Genomic DNA, 22,738 nt, shown 5'->3' with positions numbered 1-22,738 from the left:
CCAAATGGAAGCAATCCTCTGTAGGAAAAGTCCAATAATCTGCAAATATGATGTATCCTAGTGGCGTCGATCTTAAAAGCTGCAGCTCTCTTTTCCTTCCTTTGTGCAGTTAAAAAAAACCCCTCTATTATACGTACTTCCTGTACTTATTTCATTTTTTTTTCTGTAAACACAGGTACAGCTACGGGGGTCTCTTAAGAGACATTTTTTGTTTTAAGTGGACTGTCCATTTCTTTACTGTTTCACAATTCACTTTTTTCAAATAGCATTTTAAAGGAAAGCAAATGTCTACGCACAGACACATAATGTAGCTCTGTTACACACTATTGGCTCAAGCGGGACCTCCAGCTCAAAGGAGGGCCTCCTCTAAGCAGCTCTCCCTATAGTGGCACCCATGGACCCCAAAAGGGCTGCTGTCCAGAAGTACAGAGTTATATACCCGGGAGATGCTTTCATCCAATGTACTGTGGAAACTCATGGCCTTTGGAGGCAGGTTCCCAAATGGCAAAGGTAACAGTAACATTCCAAATGGAATGCACATCCATTTTTATTGTGCATCCAGTTTTAGGGTCTCTTAGCCAGGTAAGAACAACATCTTCCATACCAGCTGTAAAAAGAGACAGAACAAATGAAAAAGGTTTAGAGTTTATGGGACCACTGTGGTCCCGTATATTATAAACGCAAAAATAATAAATGCTTTTCAGCAAACAGAATACCCTTAGGAGACAAGTTCTTAGAAAGTTAAAGCTTTGAGTTAAACCCATATAAGTGTTTGTTTTATTTTTAATAGAATATACATTTCTTTCATAGTCATAGACAAGGGTATAGTCTTTTCCCCCTGTACGTTAGTATGAGATAGAACTTTCTTGCTATAACTGAGATACAGTGTGATGTCAGATGTTGTTTAGAACAGGTCTCAGTACTCAGGGACTTAAAAGACCCATTTTCAACTTAGAAATGGGACAGGCATACAGTTTTCTGACCGCTTTGAAATGGTTCAGAAACGTTTAGAAGTGATTTGTAATGATTAGAAACATAACAAGATTTATAAGCTTTGAACAGAACTTCTCTTAAACAAGAACCTTTCTAATTTTTGCTATTTTTCTTTTTTGTGTGAACTGTTTTACTTTGAATTTTAACTAAAACTTTTAAAAATGAAGATATTTTGTCTGTGGAATCATTACGACGTGTCACGCTTTTGTTGAATCTCATCTTTTATTCTAGAGCTGCTGAACTTTGGTAATTTTGGGAAAATGCAGCTACACAAGTCTCAGGCAGACAAGGATGACAGCACCTCCTGTTAAGTACAGGCCAGGCAAAAAAGGCGGGGGATGAAAAAAAGGAAGTGACATCAGAGGTGGCCAGGCTGTCAATCAACCGGTCTGTAGAGGGAAGATGATAAGAGGTGTTAGTATACACTGCCACCTGATGGACTGACTTTGAATTACCACCAGCAGAGTCTTTAAGCTGTCCACAAGGCATACATTTGTGACTCAGATTAGAAGCAGTGGCATAGCTAAAGGCGGGCGAAGGGGGCGGTCCGTCCCGGGCGGCACATTTTTTGGGGGCGGCATTATTTGCCAAAAGGCTCAGAACACTTCACGTGTAAGCAGCAGGGTTCGGAAAAATATCATTCATGAATGAAAAAAGTCAAATTCTCTGATTTTCATCCACAAATGCTTCAAAAATCATTTTCAGACGGTCCTTCTGTGACGGCATCAAACACGGCAGTTGATATTTATGAGGCAATAACAAAAATAAACAGAAACATTAAACCGATAATAATTTCAGGGAAGATAAACAACTAATTCACAATGTATAATTTCATTGCGTTAACAATCCGAATGTGTTCTTGCTCATCCCCACCTATCGCTTGTACACCACACCGGTTCTGGTTTTCGCAGCGTAATTATATTAAACTAATAATCAGAACATGGCTTACCAGTGCGTCTGTACTATATTCTTGTCTAGTTGATGCTTATAAATAATTATATGTGAAAAAATATTGCTGTTTCTCTATATATAAATAAATATATGCAAAATGTATCTTAATTTTTCTCCATACGTCATTTTAATTTTCTATTTAAATAGGTTAACATATTCAGATACGTTGGAGGGCGGTAAATTGAAGCCCCGCCCCGAGTGGCTCGAACTCCAGCTACGCCACTGCTTAGAAGCCAACCACTTCACGTCAATAAAGGGGGGGTCCTTCTGGAATGTTACTGGTTGAAATCCCGTAAGCGCCAAAAGTGACTCTACTCCGTTGGGCCCTTAACCTGCAATTGCTCCATCCTGGGTATGACGTTAATCTGCATCCAGCCCTGCATTGTGGGCCCTTCAACCTGCAGGGAAAAACCTGGAGGATGGTGGCACAATTGGCACTCCAGTCACCATAAAAAACCTCACACTGTTCCACTCCATCTGAACTAGTGTGGTGCTGAGGTGTCACCTGTTTCATGGCTGTACTCAGGTCCTACTCTAGTATCTTGAGTTGGTTTGTCATGTGGTGGGTGCAGCAATGCTCGTATCAGCGCCTGCTCCTAACCTCTCACTCTCTTGAGGTACCCTTTGTTTAGCACTTCTGGGGTCCCGGATGGCGGCACTAGCTCTTGTAATCTCTCCTGAATATGGAGAGGCACTGGTGAGGACCAGGCTGGCTGTCATCTCCAATACCCCTCTGTAGCTATGATACGTTGTCCCCTGGGGGTTTTCAGATCTCCCATATTATATTATAAGATAAGATTTTTTGTGTGAGCTTTATATGAATTGTAAATGAATTCTTCAAAAATCCAATTAGAATTGACTTTAAGGAGATGTTGCTGTTTTCGTTCAATAAATCAATGTTAGGAGTTTGTGCCATTTTGTTATATTTAATTTATTACACGTTAAATAGTGAGGATGAAGCAAAGCACTCAATGTGCAATTTTATCCACTGCTGCTCTTTCTGGGTCTGGGTGGATTGGTGCCTGTTACTTTGATATAGTGGTCCCCCATTTACTGTAGCAGTTCTAAATAAGACCCCGCTGTGAAAGTGTTGCCTGTATTGACTAGAAGGGTAGTGACTAGAGTGATTTCCATACATGCTGGACCCTGGTGGCCCACAGTGACCTCCAAAGAGCAACTATCAGCTCCCCAGTGTGTGATCTGTTTGTGATAAGCTGCGGAATGAAACCTTTTAAAGTTCAGGCTTTTCTCATTTTCTGTGACTCCACAGGCTCAATAGTCATTGAATTCTGGAAAATTAACAATTTGCTTGGTGGCAGTCAGGCATTTTGAGGATCAGTTTGCTCAGCAACACTGCAGCGTTCGGCTGAAGGCTGTGGCTTAATCAGAACAGTGGAAAATATTTAATGAGAAGAGGCCATTCAGCCCCACAAAGCGGGGCCAGTCCTATCTAACTACAGTGCATCCGGAAAGTATTCACAGCACATCACTTTTTCCACATTTTGTTATCTTACAGCCTTATTCCAAAATGGATTAAATTCTTTTTTTCCCTCAGAATTCTACACACAACACCCCATAATGACAACGTGAAAAAAGTTTACTTGAGGTTTTTGCAAATTTATTTAAAATAAAAAAACTGTGAAATCCCATGTACATAAGTATTCACAGCCTTTGTTCAATACTTTGTCGATGCACCTTTGGCAGCAATTACAGCCTCAAGTCTTGTTGAATATGATGCCACAAGCTTGGCACACCTATCCTTGGCCAGTTTCGCCCATTCCTCTTTGCAGCACCTCTCAAGCTCCATCAGGTTGGATGGGAAGCGTCGGTGCACAGCCATTTTAAGATCTCTCCAGAGATGTTCAATTGGATTCAAGTCTGGGCTCTGGCTGGGCCACTCAAGGACATTCACAGAGTTGTCCTGAAGCCACTCCTTTGATATCATGGCTGTGTGCTTAGGGTTGTTGTCCTGCTGAAAGATGAACCGTCGCCCAGTCTGAGGTCAAGAGCGCTCTGGAGCAGGTTTTCATCCAGGATGTCTCTGTACATTGCTGCAGTCATCTTTCCCTTTATCCTGACTAGTCTCCCAGTCTCTGCCGCTGAAGAACATCCCCACAGCATGATGCTGCCACCACCATGCTTCACTGTAGGGATGGTATTGGCCTGGTGATGAGCGGTGCCTGGTTTCCTCCAAACGTGACGCCTGGCATTCACACCAAAGAGTTCAATCTCTGTCTCATCAGACCAGACAATTTTCTTTCTCATGGTCTGAGAGTCCTTCAGGTGCCTTTTGGCAAACTCCAGGTGGGCTGCCATGTGCCTTTTACTAAGGAGTGGGTTCCGTCTGGCCACTCTACCATACAGGCCTGATTGGTGGATTGCTGCAGAGATGGTTGTCCTTCTGGAAGGTTCTCCTCTCTCCACAGAGGACCTCTGGAGCTCTGACACAGTGACTGTCGGGTTCTTGGTCACCTCCCTGACTAAGGCCCTTCTCCCCCGATCGCTCAGTTTAGATGGCCGGCCAGTTCTAGGAAGAGTCCTGGTGGTTTCGAACTTCTTCCACTTACAGATGATGGAGGCCACTGTGCTCATTGGGACCTTCAAAGCAGCAGAAATTTTTCTGTAACCTTCCCCAGATATGTGCCTCGAGACAATCCTGTCTCGGAGGTCTACAGACAATTCCTTTGACTTCATGCTTGGTTTGTGCTCTAACATGAACTGTCAACTGTGGGACCTTATATAGACAGGTGTGTGCCTTTCCAAATCATGTCCAGTCAACTGAATTTACCACAGGTGGACTCCAATTAAGTTGCAGAAACATCTCAAGGATGATCAGGATGCACCTGAGCTCAATTTTGAGCATCATGGCAAAGGCTGTGAATACTTACTGTATGTACATGTGGTTTCTCAGTTTTTTTATTTTTAATAAATGTGCAAAAATCTCAAGTAAACTTTTTTCATGTTGTCATTATGGGATGTTGTGTGTAGAATTCTGAGGAAAAAAATGAATTTAATCCATTTTGGAATAAGGCTGTAACATAACAAAATGTGGAAAAAGTGATGCGCTGTGAATACTTTCCGGATGCACTGCAATTCCTTCAAAATAACATCAAGTTGCATTTTGAATATCCCTAACGTTCTGCTCTCCACCTCACCACTTGCTAATTTGTTTCTTGTATCTGTACTTCTCTGTCTGAAGAAAAACTTCCTAATTGTGCAAAATATACCGTAAAATAGTATCCAACTGAGTCCCTGTGTTCGTTATGAACTCGTTATAAAGTCACAGTCGCGATCCACTGCACTAACTCGATCACACACTTCAATCATGTCCCCTCTTAATCTCCATTTGGTTAATCTGAAAAGGCATCAGCTCTTTTAATCTCACCTTGTACGTCGCGCCCTGCACTCCTGAATCAGTCTATTTGGTTTCTGTTTTCTAACACTGCTTGCTCTGTCTTTTATATTTTAGAATACGGAGACCAAAACTGAGTGCAGTACTCCAAGGGTTGGTTTCATAAAACTTGCATACACGCAAAAACAGGCTTGAAATGTACATATGCAACTTTCCACACAAAAGTTGGGGTTTAAAAAAGAAAACTTGATGGGAGAATGTGTTTGTGGAATCCCTGAACCTTGCGTACGCAACATTTCAGAGAAGCTGGGAAACGATGACACCCTTGATCAACTAGGGAAATACAACCAGACCAGCTAACTGGCTACTCACACGTATAATAATATGTGTCGCTGAGACATTATTATACTGTGGACTGACGTGACAAACATTACAAACCTCAAAAGAGAGGCTGAGTTTTAGTTTGCTTTTTAAGAGTTATTATATTCAGATTATAATGGCTACCTGTTTTTACTTCTCAGGATTGGAAACCAAAGTCTGGTAAAAACTCAGAAAGTGTACAGAAAGCTCTAAATCTCATGCCCTGCAGTCTGTTTACAGCCTAGTGGTTTGACGCTATATGGCTTGGTGGTGCTGCCTGAAGAGTATACAGATGGTCCTATGCAAGTTTTTAGGGACCAGTGCCAGTTTAGACTTTCAAGAGCCATTCTCTATATTTGCTGAGTTGGGCCCAGCATTAGACAGCCAGGCTGCTCATATGTATCACTCTATTATAAAAGAAAATCCTGAGACGAGACAAGACTATTTCAAAGAAAATTTTTTCAAGACCCACGAGACGAGACTTTGGCCATGAGATTTTTTCATGTCCCACCCTCCTCTCAACCATTTCAGGTTAACGGTCCATGCCCACGGTCCTCTCGCCTCTCATTCGTGTGAATGCTTTTGTCACACACAGTTCTTGCTCTCTCAGCTCATAAATTTTTACATTTTCCTCACTTTAAGATCCCAAATAAAGAAGACTTATTATGTCCAAATCTTTATTGAAGAATTTCATCCTGAAGGGTGATCAACTGAAGAAATGAGTACATGGGCAATCCTAGCACCAAGAAATGATGAAGTCAAACTAATTAACACGAAAATTGTTTATCGGTTACACGGCAAATTGGTTAAATATGTATCAATAGACTATGTTGAAACACTTGGTGGTGATCGTGCGGAAGACGAAAACATCAACCTACAATATCCCGAAGAATATTTACAACTGTTAACACCGTCCAGTTTTCCGCTGCCTAAATTACTGTTGAAAGAAAGATGTTTCCAAGAAAGAAAGGTAGTACATCTTCCACGGATAACATTAGACACCAAAGGAGAGCTTGATATGCCATTTGTATTAAAACATTAACCGTTTCCTGTTAGAATACCTTTTGCAAAGAAAATTAACAACTCACAGAGACAAACATTTGAAAAAGTCGTTTTATTTATTAGAGAGTAAGAAACAAAATATAGTCACGTTGTGTTGTCGCGATGTAAGTCCAAACACACGTCCGCATCCCCTTACGCAAGTGGCAGAAATGCAAAGTGGCTAGCGTGTAGCGCTGGCCCAGGAGTTGGCGAGCGAAGCGAGCAGGGTGCAACGCCACCTGTTTTTGTGAGCATAATTCGTTCCGGAAACGTGCTCGTAGTCCAAAGCACTCGTATATCAAAGTGAATTTCCCCATAAGAAATAATGGAAACTCAGATGATTTGTTCCACAACCTAAAACTATCCATCCATCCATTTTCCAACCCGCTGAATCTGGACACAGGGTCACGGGGGGGTCTGCTGGAGCCAATCCCAGCCAACACAGGGCACAAGGCAGGAACCAATCCTGGGCAGGGTGCCAACCCACCACAGGACACACACAAACACACCCACACACCAAGCACACACTAGGGCCAATTTAGAATCGCCAATCCACCTAACCTGCATGTCTTTGGACGGTGGGAGGAAACCCACGCAGACACGGGGAGAACATGCAAACTCCACGCAGGGAGGACCCGGGAAGCGACCTGGGTCTCCTAACTGCGAGGCAGCAGCGCTACCACTGCGCCACCGTGCCGCCCCAACCCAAAACTATTCATATAAAAATGATTAATACAAAATATAAAGTAAAAATACATAAAACAAATTAACCTGCACTTTACCTTTGAAAAGATTCATGGCTGATGTGAGTGAGTTTCTAAACTCTTGTGGGATTGCACCCAACGGGACGACACACGGAAGAGCGTCCCAAAGCAATCGCAGTCTCCCAGCGCTGTAGCAGTTCGCTGTGAAATCAAATCCAAAAAGATCGCAGACATGCTATAAGCGCCTGCCGTCGATGGGTGATACAAGGAACAAGGAACATTATAAATGCGCAGGGCCCTGCCTGACTGCTGTGTCTGTGTATAGGAGAGCCGCAGATCCCGCTACAATAAATAACCGCGCTGTTGCTGTTTCAAGCTGAATAAAGCTGGTGTTGCTAAAGTACTGAGACTCAGCTTCGTATTTTAGGGTGCAAGATGGGGACTTGCACGTCACAGCACACACGTGTGCACGAGCACACACACATAGACATGTGCACGCAAGCACACACACACACACAGACAGACACACGCACGCGTGCACACACACACACACACATACGTGAGCAAGCGAGCACACACACACACACAAACGCGTGCACACAGTCACAATGCTAATGCTGTGGTAAACAGTATACGCTCGTACGGATGTTGACTATATGAGTGAGGCACGCCGACTCAGACGGAGAATAGGAGACGATTGCCCACAATCCTGCAGTGAGAGAGAGAGAGAAAAGAACCATTGGCTCAGTTGTGATCACATGACGCTCAGCAGACAAAGCGTATACATACTACTCATACTGCAAGACCTCGCTCGTTTATCAAGTCAAAATTTATTAAAAATTTTTGCTCGTCTTGCAAAACACTCGTAAACCAAGTTACTCGCAAACCAAGGTTCCACTGTATGTATATATATATATATATATATATATATATATATATATATATATATATTAATATACACTGTGCTTTCTGGCAACAGGTGCCTACCAGAGGGAGTGGGCCAACAAGTCAGGAATATCTCAGCCAAGCTTCTGCTCCATCAAGCACACTGTGCTGGAAGCCATAAATGACTGATGAGACACTACATTCATTTTCCTTCTTCTCTCCCGACTCCGACTCTGCCTGGCTGAGGGTTGTGCTTTCTCTTTTATCTCACACCCGGGAGTACTTCCAGGGCTCAGCCAAAAGGAAGGACTTCCGGGGTCAATCAGAAGTCCTGAAAGTAGTGCTTGTGAATACCCTTAGCTCCCCCTGGAGGCTCCCATGGAACCCGACAGGGCTGCTCCACAGGACTACAATATCCAGCATGGCCTGCTGGGAAACCAAAGTCGGGGAGGTTGCTCTCTAATATTTTGGGGAAGAAACTGCTCCATGTAGAATATCTTCCCCAGTCCTTCCACGTGCCAGGTAAGGATCCAAGTTCTGTTCCATCCGGGATGCCAGTTCCCACGTGGTATCTCTCACAGTACTCCACACATCAGGGCGCTATATGACCTACCATTCTGTCAGGCTTAGTTAATGGCACCTGAACACTGCCAGAATGATGATTGTGATGAGTCTATATGGCTGTAACTCAATATATATGTTACCGTCAATGTGTGAAATCAGGTATTGTGTAGAATGCCTAGGAAATCTCTAGAATGGGATGTCAAAATATGAAACAATTTAAAAAAAATATGAAACAATTAAAATTTCGGACATTTCCAAGGCATTTAATAAATTACGCTAGTGACCAGTGTTTCCTCTAATTATTTTCATAGGTGCGCTGCATAATTAGGCAATTGTGAAAAATATTTTTTACATTTTTTTACCAATTCAGAATTTCTCCAGGGATTTTCAACCAACTGTATGCCAGTTTACAATTCATTTTATGGTCAAAGGACTTTGCCGCCAACATTCAGTATATACTGTGCAGACTCCACACAAGCAGCAGCTTGCTACTTGTCTTCAATTCATGCTACCTTTTGTCTTAATCCTCCATTATGAGTTTAATGGAAATCCAAAAGCACATTTATATACTGAGGATTAGCTATAGGATACTGGGTTTGGGTTCTGGCACACTTGCTGCAAAGTCTTCTCCATGTTTGGGTATTCCAGTTTATAACCATACATTTAATGGTAGACAGCACTGTAAGCTGTGTATTGAGACTTCAAGGGTGTTATACTCACTAATCATTGGGCCAGAGAGTGCTGATGTGTTGCATGTTGATGAGTACATACAAGTAAGAATTCACTACACTCTGCACATGTGACAATAATTACCTATAAATCCATGACCCTCTAAAAGATGCTTAGTACCAAGTCCAGCTCAAAAGGCATTTGTTTAAACTAAATTCACCTATAAACCTATAAATGTGATCATGGAGTTTAGCTGTTTTTTGACAAAATATTACAATTGGTAAGACATTTGATCAAAGTGACTTTGACTGTGGTATGACAATTTGTGGCCAACAAGGGGGTCCCAGCATCCCAAAAACAGCGACCCACCTGGGATTTTTACACATTGTAATGTCTTCAGCTTGCACAGAACAGTGAAACCATCAGTGTGTGTGGATGTTTTGTGAGTGCAAGCTCCTTATTAATTGACAGAGATCAAAGTAAAATAGCCAGGCTTGTACAAGCTAACAATAAGGCCATACACAGTGAGATGATGGCAGCAGTGGTACACAGAAGGCCATCAAAGACCACACACTAGAAGTCCGCACGCAGTCACAATCATAGAGATGAGACTACACTGTGCTTGTGAACATCAAAACTGGATGGCTGTCAGTCTCATAAATCTCTCGGTGGGGTCAGAACCTGGCAGAAACAGCTTGAATCCTTGGATTGACCCACACAGTGTCAACAGAACATGCTGTTGGTGATGGTGTAATGGCTTGTTGAATATTTTCCTGGCTCACATTACATGTCTTAATACTCATGTCATTTCATTCCCACAGCACACTTAAAGCATTGCTGCTGAGGATAAACAGTACTGTACATCCATTTATGGCCACAGTCTACCCCTTTTCCAAAGTGGATACTCTGAGCAGGACGGTGCATTGTGTCTCAGAGCACACATCATCTCCAGCTGGTTGGACAAACATAACAGTGAGCTCAGGTTACCTCAACGGCTTGCGCACCTTTAGGATGAAGTAGCACATCTGGTTCACATCGTTACAGTATTGACACTAAAATGTGCAAGAACTATTGAGTCAGCATGGATTAAAATCTTGATGGGATGTTTCCAACTCTTTGCTGAGTCGGTGCCTTGAAAAATTCATAGCTTGTCTGGAAGAAAAAGAGGGACCTACAGGTACTAGAGGAGTGGATTTAATAAAGAGGTGACTGAGTAAAAGTGCTTTTTAGTAAAACACATGGGATCAAATGAACTTAATAATCTGACCCACTAACTCAACAAATATCTCTTTTTCTTGTTAAGTGGCCGCCTGAGTGCTGCACAGTGCCTCAAACATCCCTGGCTGAACAACATTGCAGAGAAGGCCAAGAGCAACAACATGTGCCTCAAGTCTCAGATCCTACTGAAGAAGTACCTGGCCAGGCGGCTTTGGAAGGTACGAGTATGGTGTGGTGTGGTGTGATGAAAAGAACATTTGCTTTATGCAGGGGCGGTGGTTTGTGAGGTCAGCGGTTCTCAAACTGTGGGGGCGCAAAGTAACAAAAAAACAGGGTGCGAATGTTGCCATATGTGGCGTAATTTCGCTATTCGTAGGGAAATTTTAAACTTTTAGCGGTGTATCAGCAGCAAAAAATATAGGAATAAATTTTATCAGGGTTTCAAAAAAACATTAGGGAGTGCGATTAAAAGTGTTATGAAAGCTCGGGTCGCAAATACTTAAAGGTTGAGAAACGCTGTGTTAGGCCCACTTATGTCTTTATCTGTGGTCTACTGCCCTCTTCTGGTCAATCAGACCAAAACCTATTGATTACGTTAGTGGCACCCAAAGTATGCATTTGGAATTTTAATTTCGTTTAGCAATGAGTGCTGTGTAGATTACATTGGTTGCACTAACCTGCTGATTTGTAACAATATTAAAGAAAGTAATTTTAATTATATAAATATTGTATAACTGTATACATTGTGGAAAGATCAGCCCAGCTACAGACAGAGACACAGACCCACAATGTCCAGAACACACACTTTTAATTTTCTTTTCTTTAGCACACACAATACAGTGCACAAATCACTCAAATTAGGCTCAGTCCCGTCCTTTTTCTTTCTTTCTTTCTTTCTTTCTTTCTTTCTTTCTTTCTTTCTTTCTTTCTTTCTTTCTTTCTTTCTCCCTCCTTATTCTTCTGCCGCCTACACTCCACTCCTCTCCTCGCAAGCTCTGTCCCCTGCCTCCCAACTCCGGGTCCCCGAATGAAGTGAAGCGGCCCCTTTTATGTTGCACCCGGATGTGTTCCTGACGATTTTCCTGCAGCACTTCCTGATGTGGCGGAAGTGCTGCACAGGTACCCGGAAACACTCTGGGTGTGCCTTGATTCTCTTCAGGCAGCACTTCTGGTGGTGCCCATGACCCCAATGTAATCCAGGGGGGCTGACCTCTTGAGTCCCAGGGAAGATATTGCCCCTCTCCTGGGGCATCATGTATAACGCCGTGCGTAGAATTCACACTAAAACATGGCGTAAGGACAAAAGCGGAAATGTGCATACGTACAAAAAAATGCAGATGCATAAATCTGTGTGTTCGCCAACCTCCATGTTCTTCCGCTCCATAAATCTTGGTCAGCGTGAAAAGTAACGCACGTGCATGAGCCTGCTGCCCCACCCCAACTCCTCCCAGAATTATGCCTCTTTGAATATGCAAATCAATATAAATAGCCCTTAAGTTCAGCGTTCTGTGAAAAAGCAATGGCAAAAGCACAAAAAATGTACTTTTGTTGATTTAAACAGTGGTATAAACGACAAAAGGAAGTTGCTCGAGTGACATAGAGTGTCGGAGAAACTCGAAAGCTCAAGTTCAGAAAGTCGCACAGTGCCCGAAATAAAAAAGAAATTGTCAGATATCAAAGTCGTCGTGAAAAGGCAAGTCGTAGCTCATCATCTGAGTGTCATATGAAAGCTTATTAGGGTACAGAGAAAAGAAAAATAAATAGGCACACAGTGAGAAAAAAGCTTGAAATTTCCACTTTAATCACGCAGTTTATTTTGTCATTAAAGTAGAACATCATAAACTTCATCTTAATATCGTTTAATTTACTAGTTTCTCAAATACCATCGTAACTAAAGTAGCACGTTAAATGCTTTGCTTTGTATGTGTTCTTCTATGTGGTCTATGTGTGTGAATCACTATGTGCTTCTTAAACGGGCTTTCTCTTCCTCCGACAGGACACAGAATCCATTACATTCGTGATATTACAGCTCTCTGAATAATTTAAATACTGAGATGTACACTTGATATAATTTTCATGATATTAGGAATTAAAGCATGTTAAAAAACACGGGAACACGGTGGAGCAGTGATAGTGACAAGCTGGCGCCCCATCCAGAGATTGTTCCTGCCTTATGCAAGATGCTTGCTGGGCCGTGTGCGACCTTCGATGAAATAATTTATTGCAGCAGTACTGTCTCTTTCAAATGTATTAATTCCTGTCCTTCCTTTTCTTTTGCCAAGTAACCAATTGCCACACAATCAGCTCCCACCTATCCATCCAGTGTCGTGCCAGCCCCAGCAAGAATACAGAGCGAGGCAGGAACAATCCCTGAACTAGCTAGCGCTGCAGCACCATGTCCTCACATGTTTATTTATTAGCAATATAGATTATTTAAATGATGTTAACATTTTCTTTATATAATGTAATAAACATATTTTGCTGCATTTCATCTTAAAAATGATATCGTCATCACATGTAAATACGCTCTTTATAAAGTGGTGCAGGTTGTGCAATATTATAACTGTACCACAAGTTTACAGTGAGGTGATTGTACTTATAAGTACAAACAGTTCTACAAGGAGCACTTGATGGACTGATTGAATGCATTTATAGTTCTTGGGATGAAACTGTTTTTGAACCGTGATGTCAATACAGGAAAGGCTCTGAAGCGTTTGTCGTATGAGAGCAGTTCAAATAGCGCATGGCTGTGGCAGCGTGTGCTTGATGCTGTATACCGATAATTCTCTTTCCGATCAGCTGCTGTAGAGCTTTGATTCCACACTGAGATACAGTGGGATAAATACTCAGAGTGGTTCAGTGAGAGTAACAACGCTAAAGCAGCTAATGTGTTTCGCCATTTCATGGACCATTATATTGTTACAGGTTAATTACAATCAGATGCCATAAACTAATAAACAATATGCGGTTAATTTCAGTGTATTTGATAAAGGGATGTGCATCTAAAAAAGAAATGGAAACCACACTTGAACAAAAGCACTGCTTTGACACTGGGTTCCGCTAGTTTGCAAGACCAAACGGAGAACTTGCCATACGCCAAGCATTTAGCTGGTGTGAAAATGTGAGTGGCTTTATGGCAAGTTTAGGTTTTATACATCACGATTTGAGCGTGGAAATGGAAGTATGCAACATTTTTGTGCGTACACACTGTTTATACATGAAGCCTCTGTTCCTTCCCTTCTTCAGGCATCCCGTTTGGGCAAGGTCCCCAGTCATCTGTCACACCATATTAACTATTGTGACAACTAGAGGGCGCAACAGACCCCCAAATACTTCAAATAAAACCACACAAAACAGGCATGTGTGAATACATGCACTGTTTATTAACGAAAATACCTCCAATAACAGCCCAATTTGACACTGCCAATGCACCAATAAACGTTCCTTCAACTCCTCCTAGGCGAGTGTTCTCCTTCTCGCCCTCTCCCGACTCTGACTCCCTGGCTGGGCTCGGGCTTCCTCTTTTATCTCACACCTGGGAGTACTTCTGGTAGAAGGCCAAACCACAAAGAAAGCACTTCCGGGTCAACAAGAAGTCCTGAAAAAGTAGGGCTTGTGTTGTATGCCCTTAGCTCCCCGTGGAGGCTCCCCGGGAACCCAACATGGCTGCTCCATGGGACTACAATTTCCAGCATGCCCTGCAGGTGTCCAAGTAGGAAATCAAAGCTGGAGAGATTGCCATCTAAAGTTTTATGTGAAGAAACTGCTTGGCATAGAATATCTTCCCCACTCCTTCCACGTTATGGGCATCCCTGCCAAGTAAGGATCCAAGTTCTGTTCTGTCTGGGATGCCAGTTCCCAAGTGGTATCTGTCACACTGTTCATATTTCATTATTATATCATAGGCTTTTTAGGTTGGCTATTAAGTTATGCATTTATAGCTGTTATTTTACTTGTTTATTACACCATCTTTAAGCTATAGTTGTCACACCACTTAACCAATGATGGAATAAGGATGTGGATCTCTTAATCTGACTCCAATTGATTATTAATATTTAAATATTACTTTTACTGCATGTTATGGCATGATTGTATGTTACTGTAATGCTTCATTTAGCTTTGACTTAATTTTAGAAAAACACCAATGGCTAGTAGTCGCCTTTTGTATGTACATATCCTCAGCTGTTTAACTAGTGTGTGCTCGGTACAGAAACCCTCGGGGGCTAAGTAGCATTCTTAGCGTGTGCTACGTGATTACTTGTTCACATGTAAGCTCAGAGGCTAAGCGTTATTCCTTAACATGTGTTTTTGTAATAAAATCTCAGAAGCTTTGCAGGTATGTTACATTTTAATTCAAATCCTAGCCGTTAAAGAACACTTGCCAATTATGAACATTCAGGTTGTGAACTTCCGAGGCTGAGTTTCCAGTGTGCCCACAGAGATTAAGGCTTATACCTTTACAGCATTAGCACTCTCAATGGCAGGCATAGTTTGCAGTAATTAACAATCTGTTTACTAGAAAATTCAAAATGATATGCCATAACTAAAATTCTGTATTTACAAAAATACAATATATGGAGAATAATCGTTCAGATTCTCATGATTCTCCCAGTGTCGTTTATATTTTCGTCGGGAACGGTGAAGGCGGGAGGAGTAGTAATTGGGCATTAAAAAGTTGATACGACACTGGGAAAATTGCAATGCACGATGTAGAAAAGTGATGTAATTTGTTTTTGAAATTCTTAATAAATAGAGTTAGATAAGAGTGCAGAAACATTTTGAATGTCACTCATATTTGCCCAATATGGAACACCAGCTAAAAACGAAACCCTTTCCAGGTGTTAGTTATAAATCAATGAGGCAAGACTCCTTGACTCCAAGAAATGTGAAGCTGATGTCACAGATTCGACCATGATGTCAGAAAAAATCACAACAGGTGTGTCATGCGACCAAGCAGTTCTTGTACCCGAGAAAGGGCCAAAGGCTAATTTGAGCTTTGACTTATCTTGGCTTTCAACGGCTCATTAATCGTCTTTGATTGCTCAGTCCCCGTGGCGGTTTGTCTGAAGCCGGTACTTTGTTTTTCCCATCAGATGCAAACCAGTTCCGTCACTTTTTAATGCATAGACAAGTTACTTCTGATGTAATAACTAGAAGTAATTTATGATCGGTCAAATTAATAAAAATTTCCCTTGTTCACATTGTCTCCAATATCTTAAAGAATGGCATATTATTGATACTATCTCTCTATTATATAAAAAAGTCCTGTGACGAGACAAGACTTTATTGAGAGATTTTTTCAAGTCCCAAGGGACGAGACTTTTGCCATGAGATTTTTTTAAGTCACGCCCTCCTCTCAGCCATATTCAAAAATACACACGGTCCGCTCTCATCTCATTCATGTGAATGCTTTTGACAGACACATTTCCTGCTGTCTCAGCTCTTATCAATGTTTGTTTTCCTCACGTTAAGTTTCCCAATTAAAGAAGACGTATTATGTCCAAATTTTATTGATGAATTTCATCCCGAAGGGATATCAACAGAAGAAATGAGTACATGGGCAATCCTAGCACTGAGAAACGACAAAGTCAAACGAATTAACGTGAAAATTGTCGATTGGTTACACAGCAAATTGGTGAAATGCGTATCAGTAGACTCTGCTGAAACAGTTGGTGGTGATGGTGTGGAAGATCCTGAAGAATAAGTACAACCATTAAAACTGTCCGGTCTTCTACCGCCCGAATTACTGTTGAAAGATAACATTAGACAATAAAGGAGATCTTGATATGCCATTCATATTAAAATGTTAACCATTTCCCGTTAGAATAGATTTTGCAAGGACAATTAATAATTCACAGAGACAAACATTCGAAAAAGTCAGTTTATTTATTAGAGAGAAAGAAACGTAATTCAATCACAGGCAGTTATACGTTGCGTTGTCACGATGTACAAACACAGAATCAAAATTGAATGCAATATTTACGAAAATGTAATTCAAAAATTGTCTTTACTGAAGTTTTACAGTAAAAGTGTAAGTTTAAAAAATATTTGTGTGTTATTTTCAGAGCCAAACAAACTGACATCGTAACGAAAAACTCGAATGCAACATGAAACATAATTTACTTTCAAATTATTGCGTTTTACTATTTTTTACTATGGTTAATTACTCGCTGTAATGTAAAATAGTTAGTTCTATTATGCATATGTAACAATTCCCATGAAAATAACAATTACTATGGTTAATTTCTCGCTGTAATGTAAAATAGTCAGTTCTATTATGCATATGTAACAATTCCCATGAAAATAACAATTACCGTATTTTTCGCACCATAAGACGCACTTTTTTTTCCCCAAAAGAAGGTTGGAAATGTCTGTGCGTCTTATGGAGCGAATATTGCGTCACAGACCATGATGTGTATTACCTGACAAAAGTCGACATCCAGGGGTAGAGGGCGACAAAACTCACTGTTACGTTACAGGCATTCCCTCTGTGCTTGGAGGAATGTTAGACTCATTGACTCGGCATCTAATCCTTGCGTGTGCGTGAGTTGCGAAATGTAAACAAATATAAACAAAGGCAAGATAGCATCTACATCTCATGAGGGAGCGAAGCGAGTGCAGAAAACAAAATACTCAGCAGACGATGTTTTGCGCATTATCACTGAGTTGGACTCTGGACTCGACAGATTACCAGCCGCTCGACTACTTCAGGCTGTTCTTTCCTGAAGCTGCCTTTCAGCTACTGTCAGACGAGACAAACAGGTATGCAGAGCAATTTTTTGAATCGAGGGCTGTGCTTGCACCACATTCTCGTTTTTCAAACTGGAAACTCACAACAAAACATGAGATGAAGGGCTTTGTGGCATTACAAATATAGATGGGACTAGACTGGCGATATAACTTCAGGGAGTATTGGTCCAAACGTGCTTTGTCCCCTGGTGGCTTTGGACAGGTTATGTCGCGTGATGATAGGTACGTGCTCCTGCAAAGTGATTGTGAGCAACTGAGCTTCATAAATTCTGACACTAGCGATGAGGAGTTCTTGGGGTTTCCATAAAACTAGAAGAGTGCTTGAAACTTAAAGTCTCTCCTTATTTGTTAATGACAGTGAAGATGTTTCTTAATACCGCTGTTGAATTTACATGGTTGAAATATTATTCTGCTATATTTTATTAAATATATTAGTGCACCATTTGGTTCAGAATATTTTTTTTCTTGTGTTCCTCCTCTAAACCTAGGTGCGTCTAATGGTCAGGTGCGTCTTATGGTGCAAAAAATACGGTACTATGATTTATTTCTCGCTGTAATGTAAAATAGTTAGTTCTATTATGCATATGTAACAATTACCATGAAAATAACAATCTGTTTAAATTGTACATCCGTGTCCCCATATGCAAGTGGCAGAACCGCAAAGTGGCTAGCATGTAGCACCAGCCCGGGGGTTGGCGAACGAAGCGAGCAGGAGGCAGAGCCCTCTACTTCCTATAAAGACTATTTCGTAAATGAACAAATGATGTGACATTGTGGTGGATGAGGGTCAGCAGTACAAGGCTGGCAGTACCTAATCCTCAGTGCCATATACTATGGCCTTCAATGCAGATATCAGCAGAATCTTTCAGAGCAGCTACACCAAATCATCCGAGTATGGGTACTGCACAGCTACTCTTTACAGCAACATCAAGGCACACTTACACACAACTACACCCTGGGATGTGTGATAAAAACATTTGGACTGTGGGAGAACATACAAATTCCACATATACACACACGGAGTGTGGGATTCAAACCCAGGGGCTTAGAGATGTGAGGGGACATCACTTACCACTGCACCACCACACTGCCCCACATCAGTCCACAGAGACTGAATATTCCCCTAGTAAGCTCTCTTCATTAACAAATTAAGCACTGGTTACAGCGTGACAAGATAGACCTGCAGTATAGGGTAAGTACAAAGAGGTTCAGGATCACGCTGATGGCCTAAACTGTGGGTTAAGTGGTTTACCCCATAGCAGGAATAATAACAAATAAAAACTCGAAGTTTTTCTTTTTGAAGTCACTTGAAGAAGTAAAGCTACTAACTTCAGGAGGGCCCACCCCCCCAGGCTCATGTTAACTTCAGGAGGGCCCACCCCCCCAGGCTCATGTTAACTTCAGGAGGGCCCACCCCCCCAGGTTCAATATATAGAAGTCAAGACTGTACTGCCAAGATGGATTAGAGGCAAACCACAAGGGCGATGAATGATATGTCAGAGAAAAAAAAACAAAACCAAGAAGGTGCTAAAGTTGAAAACTAGAGAAGTCAGTCCTGTTTTTAATCTTAACCAGTGTCCCAACCAACATCGTAATTAAAAAGTGCTGTCATTAAAATGTAGCCTTCATTCGAAACCTGATACATTTAGAAAAATGGTTAGTAGAGCTTGTGATGGACGGCCGGCAGCTCAACCCAGCCGGGACGCCCCGAGAATGAAAGAATGGGCTACTTTTAGACACTGCCTCCCCCAAGATGCTAGATGGCAGTTCCCCTGGAGTATAGTGGGGTCCCGGATTCCCACAGTGCATCCTGGGACTTAGAGTTTGCTACCTCAGCCCAGTTGGGTGCTGTGGGTGGGAGTCATGCTTCCTTTATAGCCCGGAAGTACTATCGAGTCATGAGGACGGAAATCCAGAAGTACTTCCGGGCTGAAGAAGAAACTTGAATTCTCCGTCTGACTATATAAAGGACTGCTGAAGGCCCAGCAAGCGAGCCGGAGTTGGGTGGAGGTGGACAAAGTTTGCTGGGAGGTGTGGTGGAGAAACTGAGAAGAGATTTGTGTTTATTTGGTTGGTTCTTGATATTTCACTTGCCTGTGATAATGTGGCTGTGGTGCTTTGAGCGCTATTTTTGAGAAGAAAATGATTAAATATCTTCTTGCTGCTTTTACTTTGTTGTCCTGAGCGTTTGTCTCTTGGTGTTAAAGGGGCAACAGCGACCCCCTAGGTCAATACTTGGACGGTGATTGCTTATCTGCTGTTGGTTTATAAACCTTCGCTCTAATGACGCCACCTGATGCGAATCTCAAGGACACGTCCCCAACCGCGGCAATGTGAATATGAACCACAAACAATTTCCAAAATAAATGCAAATGAGTAAAGAAATGATAAAGCAATAATTAATAACAAAATAAATGATATTATGAATGTATATATTCAATAATGCTGGAAACTGCCCAGAATAACGTTGAAAAATGTAGAAACTTTAGGAAAGAGCTCAATCATAATAAAGATACATGAAAGAAAATATTAGCAAATACATAATTAATGTGCCACAGATTAATACTAGACAAAGAACAATAAATGCATATGCAAAATAAACAAAAACATTCATTAACAGAATGCATCAAGAAAATAAACAAAATGAAAGGAACATGAATCAAAGATAAAACTCTTCGCACACCATAGAATATTAGACAACAGTTGGCACTGCCACCTCCTCGCTCTCAGGGCCTGGGCACAACTCCTGGCCCCAACTTGTCAACGTGTGGACATTTCAGGTTCTCCCTGTGGATTAGAGATTTCTGCGGTGGGTTGGCACCCTGCCCAGGATTGGTTCCTGCCTTGTGCCCTGTGTTGGCTGGGATTGGCTCCAGCAGACCCCCGTGACCCTGTGTTCAGATTCAGCGGGTTGGAAAATGGATGGATGGATGGATTAGAGATTTGTTGAAAGGCTGGAGCAGGGAAGTGTAAGTAATCGGAGCACACCATGTGCCTTTTTATTGGTCTGGTTTAGAGGTGGCAAGGTGGCATAGCAGGTAATGCTGCCACCTACCAGTTCAATGGCCCTGGCTCGATTCGGATGCTGTCAGAGTGCACTTTTCATGGCCTCCCTGTGTTCATGTGTGTTTGGTGTATGTCAGACTGCAGCAGACGTTTTTGTGAGTTAATTCTGTAAATACCCCCTGTGATCATCCCCCGCTCTTGTGTAATTTTTAGATTTTTATCGGTCATTTCTTTGTGAGTCATGTCAACCTACTGCACTCAGTCTTGTTTCAAATGCATTATTAACAGTCACTGGCAGCTATGCTATCTGATTCATTTTTCTTTTTTATACAGAAGAACTACATCGCCATTGCGGCTGCCAATCGTTTTAAGAAAATCAGCAGCGTGGACTCCTTGACATCCCTGGCGATGTGATGATGGCCATGAAAGTAATGCTGAATGTCAGCGTGAGATCAGACCTGACACCTGAACGAGCAATGCCTTCTGCCAGCTCAGTACAATGGACATTTGACTAAGTGAAGGATTTGTGAAGACGGCAATGTTCCATATAGCACATACACGGTGACCCGTGTCAATGGAGAAGTCGCATGATTCATTCTGTTATTTGCAGTGGGTGACTCCGGAACATGGAGCTGAGAATATTTTCAGTTCTAAGCCTCAGCAAACTTCTTCAGCAAGCAAAAAAAAGCAAGAAAAGAATAGAATGAAACTATTAGAACTGTGTCCCGAGGAGAGGAGAGCAATTCTGCAGCCTAGCACTCGACAGGTGAGCTGAGTGCAATTCAGACTAGCGGGACTCTGTGTGGAAGTGCCCTGCTGTCCTGCGTCCCATTTGACCACCAGCCAAGAATGAAAACACACGACACGTAAGCACTCAAGGGAGAAAATTGCAACCAGAAACATGAGCTCACTTTCTACTAAATTGTTGCCGGTTGTTGTCGTATTTTGTCCCAGTTATCTGCGGGGTCGTTTTGAACGTTTTCGACAGAGCATTTTAAATTGCATTTGTGTGTCTCCTCGTGTACTCTCAGTGGCCACTTTATTAGGTACAACAATCTGGAATTGGGTACAACCTGCTTTTTCCTCTGAATCGTTTGAGGCATGGGTTCCACAGGTTGCCATAGGGGTTTTGCTTCATTCTCACTTGACGGCAGGAATGCAACTGGCTTTATTTTTTTGTACCTCTGTCAGTGTGTAACTTCAATTTACTGTCATCCCAGTAAGACAGAGCACCATAATTTTATCCACCGCTACTTTGGCTATTTATGGGCCACCATGTGACACACCTCAATGTCTCTCATACGTTTGTGGAACCAGCTTGAGAAGATGTGCGCTTTGGGACATGGCACATTATGAATCTGAAAAAAGGGAAGACCGTGACAGCGAAAAGAGAGGCACATCCATCCATCCATTATCCAACCCGCTATATCCTAACTACAGGGGTCATGGGGGTCTGCTGGAGTCAATCCCAGCCAACACAGGGCGCAAGGCAGGAAAAAAACCCCGGGCAGGGCGCCAACCCACCGCAGGGCACACACACACCAGGGACAATGTAGGATCGCCAATGCACCTAACCTGCATGTCTTTGGACTGTGGTAGGAAACCCACGCAGACATGGGGAGAACATGCAAACTCCATGCAAGGAGAACCTGGGAAGCGAACCCAGGTCTCCTTACTGCGAGGCAGCAGCGCTACCGCTGTGTCACCGTGCCGCCCAAGAGAGGCACATGGTGCTCCAAATTACACTCACTTGGTATTAAGAGGCCTAATGAGTGGCAAGAAAACGCTTCCACCCTCCACCAGTGTCATTGACACTGGGCAAAGTAGATTTAAGGATTCATGGTCTTTACGCCAAATATGGGCCTACCTATATGTGCCACAGCAGAAATCAAGATTGCCAGACTAGACGACATTTTTCCAATCTTCTTTTGTCCAATTGTGTTGCCTGCTTTCCTACTGTAACCTCATCCTTTGGTCTATAGCTTAACCCCATAGCAATAGCCCACCAACTGCGTTGCTGCACCCAGCACATGACGGAACAGCTTGGGATCCTGGTTGGCAACCCTGCAGGCAGACACGTGGTCCAGTCCCACCCTCCAGAAATGACCATCTATCTGCCATAGCCAGGTGTTATGTGGCCTTGGCATGGTCCAGCCGCTTGGGTCCTCAACAATGAGGATCCTGTGAACCGCATCACCCTCAGGGAATTATGCCACATGGCTGTAACAGACACTCTCTCACAGTG

General features: G+C 42.3%; 1 protein-coding gene across 1 annotated transcript in view; it reads left to right on the top strand.

Annotated features, from left to right (window-relative positions):
- LOC114658459 (myosin light chain kinase 2, skeletal/cardiac muscle-like) overlaps nt 1–21,215 on the top strand; it is an 88,082-nt gene extending 66,867 nt beyond the window's left edge. The window contains exons 12-13 of the mRNA XM_051932556.1: nt 10,823–10,955; nt 20,827–21,215. Coding sequence (XP_051788516.1) covers nt 10,823–10,955; nt 20,827–20,907 — 214 coding nt within the window. The 3' untranslated portion in view covers nt 20,908–21,215. The remainder of the gene's footprint in view (nt 1–10,822; nt 10,956–20,826) is intronic.
- Nucleotides 21,216–22,738: the final 1,523 nt, after the last annotated feature.

The sequence above is a fragment of the Erpetoichthys calabaricus genome, chromosome 10 (assembly GCF_900747795.2).
Source record: "Erpetoichthys calabaricus chromosome 10, fErpCal1.3, whole genome shotgun sequence".
Taxonomy (NCBI): domain Eukaryota; kingdom Metazoa; phylum Chordata; class Cladistia; order Polypteriformes; family Polypteridae; genus Erpetoichthys; species Erpetoichthys calabaricus.
Note: the sequence above shows the minus strand (reverse complement) of the source record. Positions and strands in the feature narration are given on the sequence as shown.